The following is a 6,698-nucleotide window of genomic DNA, read 5'->3' on the forward strand; positions in this document are numbered from 1 at the left end:
CACTCTGTCACCCAGACTGGAGTGCAGTGGCCGCTCCCGGCCACCGCAACCTCAACCTGCTGGGCTCCAGTGATCCTTCCACCTCAGCCTTCCAAGTAGCTAGAACTACAGGCACACGCTACCACACCGGCTAATTTTTGACTTATTGTAGAGATGAGGGCTCACCAGGTTGCCCAGGCGGGTCTCAAACCCGCGGGCTCAGGCAATCCACTCACCTCAAACTCCCAAAGGCGCGGGATTACAGGCTGAGCCACCTAGCCTGGCTCAATACAATATTATTAACTATGCAGTACATCTCCAGAATTTTTTCATCTTACATAACTGAATCTTTGGCCCACATCTTCCCATTTCTCCCAGCCCCAGCAACTGCCCTTCTATTCTCTGCTTTTCTGAGCTTTTGACTTTTTGGTTTTTACTTTTATAGATTACTTACATTACATATAAGTAATATGCAATGTTTGTCTCTCTGTGCCTGGCATATTTCATTTAGCATAATGTCCTCCAGGAACATACATGCTGTCATAAATAGCATAATTTCCTTCTTTTTAACACTGAATAATATTCCATTGTGTATATATACCGCAATCTCTTTATCCATTCATTGATAGACACTTAGATTGATTCCATGTCTTGGCTATTTTGAATAATGTAGCAGTGAAGATAGAGGTGCTGATATCTTGAGATATTAATTTAATTTCCTTTGAGTATATAGCCAGTAGTGGAATTGCTAGACATGTTATAGTTCTATTTTTAATTTTTTGAGAAACCTCCATACTGTTTTTCATAATGGCTATTCCCACCAACAGTGTCCAGGATTTCTCTCTTCTCCACAACCTTACCAGCACTTACTATTTTTTGTCTTTCTTCATAATAGTCTTTCTAACAAACTAGTCCAAGTCCTAACCTAGACCCACAGAGTCAGAATCCCTGGGGTAAGTCCAGGCATGTGTATTCCTAATCCTAGCTGAGCATCACTATTCAAATGCCAACAATACATCTTGTCTATAACCTTGTTGACTTCTTCAGTAATTTTTATTTTTACTGTCATTTTAATTGACAAATAATTGTACTTATTCATGGAGTACACAGTGATATCCCAATACATCTATATAGTATATAGTTCAGGGTAATTAGTGTATTCATCATCTCAAACATTTATCATATCTTTTAGTTGGGAACATTCTATATCTGTCTTCTAGCCATTTGAAACTACATATTGTTAACTATAGTCATCTTACAGTGGTATAGAACACTAGCACTTATTCCTCCTATCTAGTTGTAGTTTTGTATCCTTTAAAATATCTCTCCCTATTCCCTCCCCTTCCCCCACCCTTCTCAGCCTCTAGTGTCTTCTGTTCTGTTTTTTACTTCTGTGAGAACAACTTATTTTTTTTAACTCTATAAAAATTTCAGAAGTAGATGAAGAAGTAGAAATCAAAGTTTTTAACTTCCACATGAATTAGAACATGTGGTGTTTAACTTTCTCTTCTTTGCTTATTTCACTTAAGGTGAATCTTCCAGGTCCATCTTTGTTGCCATGAATGATAGCATTTCATTTTTTTTTTTTATGGCTGAATAGTATTCCATGGGGTTATGTGTGTGTGTGTGTGTGTGTGTGTGTGTGTGTATACACACTGTATTTTATTTATCCATTAATCTGTTATTGGACACTTAGATTGATTCCATATCTTGACTATGGTGAATAGTGCTGCAGTAGACATGGGGGTGCAAATGTCTCTAATATACTGATTTATTTTCCTTTGGGTAAATTCCCAGTAGTGGGATTGCTGGATCATAAGGTAGTTCTAGTTGTAATTTTTTTTTTTTTTTTTTTGAGTTGGGGTCTCACTCTATTGCCCAGGCTGGAATGCAATGGCATGATCCCAGCTTCAACTACAGCCTCAACCTCCTGGTCAGGCAATTATCCTGCCTCAGCCTCCTGAGTAGCTGGGACTATAAGCAGGCACCACCACATCTGGCTAATTTTCTAGGTTTTTTTTAATAGAGACTAGGTCTCACTATATTGCCCAGGCCTGTCTTGAACTCCTGGCCTCAAGAAATCCTCCTGCCTCAGCCTCCCAAAGTGCTAGGATTGCAGGCATGAGCCACCATGTCCGGCCATATTTTTAATTTTTTGAAAGACTTTCATATGTTCTCCAAGGTAGCTGTACTAGTTTGAAGGACTGGTTAATGGTCTTTCTGTCTCATAAGTCTTCTTTAATGCACAGGAGTGCTAAGATTGTTACAGTTACTGCAAACCATAGTAATATCAAATTAATCATCCAGCAGTAGTACTCAGGCATGGGAATGAACTGTATAGAGTTTTGTTTTTCTTTTCTTTTCTTTTTTTTTTTTTGAGTTGGAGTCTCACTCTGTCACCCAGACTGGAGTGCAATGGCCGTTCCCAGCCACCGCAGCCTCGACCTGCTGGGCTCCGGCAATCCTTCTGCCTCAGCCTTCCAAGTAGCTGGAACTACAGGTGCGTGCTACCACACCTGGCTAATTTTTTGATTTATTGTAGAGATGAGGTCTCGCCAAATTGCCCAGGCGGGTCTCGAACCTGCGGGCTCAGGCAATCCACTGTCCTCAACTTCCCAAAGCGCGGGATTACAGGCTGAGCCACCGAGCCTGGCTTGTACAGAGTTGAAAGATATATGGAAATGGTTGTACGTCTTTAACAGGTATCTGAAGTGCAGTGGTATGTATCTGTGTCCCAGCTACTTGGGAGACTGAGGCAGAAGGATTGCTTGAGCCGAGGAGTTCAAGGCTGTAGCGGGTTATGAGCACACCTGTGAATAACCACTGCACTTTGGCCTAGGCAACATAGGAAGATGCCATGTCTAAATTTCAAAAAGAAGAAGGGAGGGATCCAGCTGCAAAACTTAGTGAATACACAGTTTCTAATTAATCAGATCTCAGCTGCTGACTTTGAACATAGCCTATTAAGTGAGGCTGTTAAGGCTGGACTTGGTGACTTTAAAGTGTGCACTGACGCTCACTCTGATGGAATATCCTCTGCTCCTTTTTGATTATCAGAGATTATTACCCCGATACAGAAAGAAATAGTAAAAATAAATAAAGCATAGTGAAGATAGTATATATCAGTAAGCATGTCTACTTTGTTGACCACCTTTGCCTCACAGTTACCCTAGTCAGAGACTCTGCTACGTTCGTAACACTCATTCTAAAAGTAAGCTGTCACATATACTGCCCCCAGTATTGCAATTTAAGAATATTTGAGGCCAGGCGCTGTGGCTCACACCTGTAATCCCACGCTTTCGAAGGCCAAGGTGGGAGGATTGCTTGTCTCCAGGAGTTTGAGACCAGCCTGGGCAACATAGCAAGACCATGTCGCTACAGAAATTTAAAAAATTAGCCAGATATGGAGGGGCATATCTGTAGTCCCCGCTACTTGGGAGGCTGAGACAGAAGGGTTACCTAAACCCAGAGGTTGAGATTACGGTCAGCCATAATCATGCCACTGCATTCCAGCCTGGGTGACAGACTAAGACCTCAACTCTAAAACGAATGAATGAATGAATGAATAAATGAGAAAGAATACTTGAGCCTGAGCAACAAAGTGAGACCCTGCCAACCAAAAAAAAAATTTGACCACAGAAAACTAATTAACAGAAATCTTTTCCAAATGAAATGCCTTATTCAATAGAGAAAAGTTATTTTAGAACTGAAGTTGCCGGACTCGGTGGCTCAGACTGTAATCCTGTGCCTTGGGAGGCTGAGGTGAGTGGATTGCCTGAGCCTGCGGGTTCGAGACCTGCTTGGGCAACTTGGTGAGACCTCATCTCTACGATAAATCAAAACATTAGCTGGGAGTGGTAGTGAGCACCTGTAATTCCAGCTACTTGGAAGGCTGAGGCGGAAGGATCGCCGGAGCCCAGCAGGTTGAGGTTGTGGTGGCCGGGAGCGGCCACTGCACTCCAGTCTGGGCGACAGAGGGAGACTCCAACTCAAAAAAAAAGCACTGAAGTAACTGTTTTATGGTGATCATTGTATGAATAGGCAACTATGTTGAACTTTTGATGATGATTCTTGTACAAATGAACTTTTGGTAATGTAATACGCAGTAACAAAAGAGGAAGTCAGTGTTCATTTGGATGTAACTACAAGAGGAATTGCAACTTCTTTTTTTTTTTGAGTTACGGTCTCACTCTGTCACCCTGGCTAGAGTGCAGTGGCAGGATCACAACTCACCACAGCCTCATCTTCCAGTGCTTAGGCGATCTTCCTGTCTCAGCCTTCTCAGTAGCTGGAACTACAGGTGCACACCAACTTACCCGGCTAATTTTTTGGATTTTTTGTAGACATGACGTCTCACTATGTTGCCCAGGCTAGTCTCAAACTTCTGATGTCAAGTAATCCTTCTGCCTTGACCTCCCAAAGTGCTGGAATTACAGGCATAAGCCACCGTGCCCACCTGGATCTCTTGATTCTTTTTTTTTTTTTTTTTTTGAGTTGGAGTCTCACTCTGTCGCCCAGACTGGAGTGCAGTGGCCGCTTCCGGCCACCGCAGCCTCGACCTGCTGGGCTCCAGCAATCCTTCCGCCTCAGCCTTCCAAGTAGCTGGAACTACAGGTGCACGCTACCACGCCCGGCTAATTTTTGATTTATTGTAGAGATGAGGTCTCGCCAAGTTGCCCAGGCGGGTCTCGAACCCGTGTGTTCAGGCAATCCACTCACCTCAGCCTCTCTTGATTCTTAAAAGTTGTAATTCCTGTTTCAGATAATGTCAGGAACATTTTCTAACCTTGTCTTTTGTTTCACTCTGATACTTAGGCCTCCCTTAACAGTGATGCATGCTCTGATGAGAGAAGGAAACTTAGCCTATACTTTCAAGGACTTTATAATTCAGCAAGGATTTGTTGGTGGGGATACATTAGGGTGTTGCTCACTGAAATAAAACAGAGATAGCCGGCTCGGTGGCTCAGCCTGTAATCCTGCGCTTTGGGAGGTTGAAGTGAGTGGATTGCCTGAGCCCGCGGGTTCGAGACCTGCCTGGGTAACTTGGCGAGACCTCATCTCTACAATAAATCAAAAAATCAGCCAGGCATGGTAGCATGTGCCTGTAATTCTGGCTACTCGGAAGGCTGAGGCGGAAGGTTTGCCGGAGCCCAGCAGGTTGAGCCTGCAGTGGCCAGTAGCGGATTGAAACTGAGGGTGTTTGCAATCTTCATCTTGCCCTGATTCTCACATACTAGCAATAAACTCATTTACAAATTAAATGCATGTACTTCTGGGGTTACTTCCTCCCTATTCTGGATATAATGACTTGCCCCCAGTTTAGATGAGGTAGAAGGCTGATAGATGCTTGTGAAAATTAGAATAAAGTAATTTGCATCAGACTTATTATATATCCTTTTACCCTGATTGGCAGGAATATATGGTTTACAGGAAGCATACCTACATGAGGCTTGATGGCTCATCCAAGATCTCGGAGAGGCGAGACATGGTTGCTGATTTTCAGAACAGGTAATGTTAATGAAAATTAAAAACGTTATTCTTTTGATTTTCCTCTAGTGCTTGAAATGGTGGGTTTTAAAAAATGCCAACCACCGGGGCAACATAGTGAGACCTCATCTCTACAAAAAATTTAAAAATTACGGCAGCATGGTGGCACACACCTGTAGTCCCAGCTACTCGGGAGGCTGAGTCAGAAGGATTGCTTGAGCCCAGGAGTTTGAGGCTACTGTGAGTTGTGATTGTTCTGCAGCCTGGGCGACAGAATAAGACCCTGACTCAAAAAAAAAAAAAAAAAAGCCAAGACATCTTAGCTTGTTAAGTAATCATGATGTAATTTTTACCATTTTAAGAGGTTGCTAAATTCAGATCTATGTGTCAGAGAGAGAAAGAGAATGTTCTTGGTAATTTTTATGTTTGAAATATGCTTTTCTTACCACATCAGTGCCTATTTCTTAGGGCAGTAAACAATTTCTGAGTATGAATCAAGATCCTTCACAATCAGTATGAAAAAAATTATGTAGAAAAAAGTCCACAATTGTTAAAGCCCTAATTATTAACAGTAGCCATTTTTCGGTGTCAACTTAGAGTTGATTTTTAGTTTGTTTATGTTTTCATATTGTGTAAGTTTAAGGAAAAGTGCCTTTCCTTTTCCTGCTTTCCCTCTAGCATAGTTGCAGTAGAGTGCAATATGACAAATTACAGAAGTATGTAATCTATTCAGCTGGCAGCTCTTGGCCACAGTACCTCTCCCACCTGCTAATGAGCCTATGAAATTTCAAATGCCACCTGCTGAATGCTGATGGTTTACAGAGCCATAATTATCCTGAGTGCAGGTTCTCATTGTAGTAAGCAGAGTCTGATTACTGCTCCTCTCAAGAAGAAGGCCAGGCTCCCCTAGTGACAGATCTGCTGAACTCCATCTTGATTTTCTTCCTTAGACCTGGAGAATTGAGGAATAAAGCAGATCTTAATGTCTGTAAATCAGAAAAATTTTGACATTCTGGCACTTAATTGCATGGCCTGTTGCTATTTAACTTTTGGATTCTTGGGAAGAAAATTAAACATATAGCCATTTGTATTTAGGTTTCAATTTTTAATTTATTTCAGTTCAAAAGCATAGTTTAACTCAGACATAAAATAATTTAGCATAAAACACATCCATAGCCAGGCTCGGTGGCTCAGCCTGTAATCCCGCGCCTTTGGGAGGCTGAGGTAAGTGG

At 42.1% G+C, this 6,698-nt stretch overlaps 1 protein-coding gene across 1 annotated transcript in view; it reads left to right on the forward strand.

Moving 5' to 3' along the window:
- Positions 1-6,698, forward strand: part of INO80 (INO80 complex subunit) — a 123,751-nt gene that overhangs the window by 84,598 nt on the left and 32,455 nt on the right. The window contains exon 27 of the mRNA XM_008049101.1: positions 5,393-5,487. Within this exon, the coding sequence (XP_008047292.1) occupies positions 5,393-5,487 (95 nt within the window). The remainder of the gene's footprint in view (positions 1-5,392; positions 5,488-6,698) is intronic.

This window comes from Carlito syrichta, unplaced genomic scaffold, assembly GCF_000164805.1.
Source record: "Carlito syrichta isolate Samal-C Ts95f unplaced genomic scaffold, Tarsius_syrichta-2.0.1 Scaffold130527, whole genome shotgun sequence".
Classification (NCBI taxonomy): domain Eukaryota; kingdom Metazoa; phylum Chordata; class Mammalia; order Primates; family Tarsiidae; genus Carlito; species Carlito syrichta.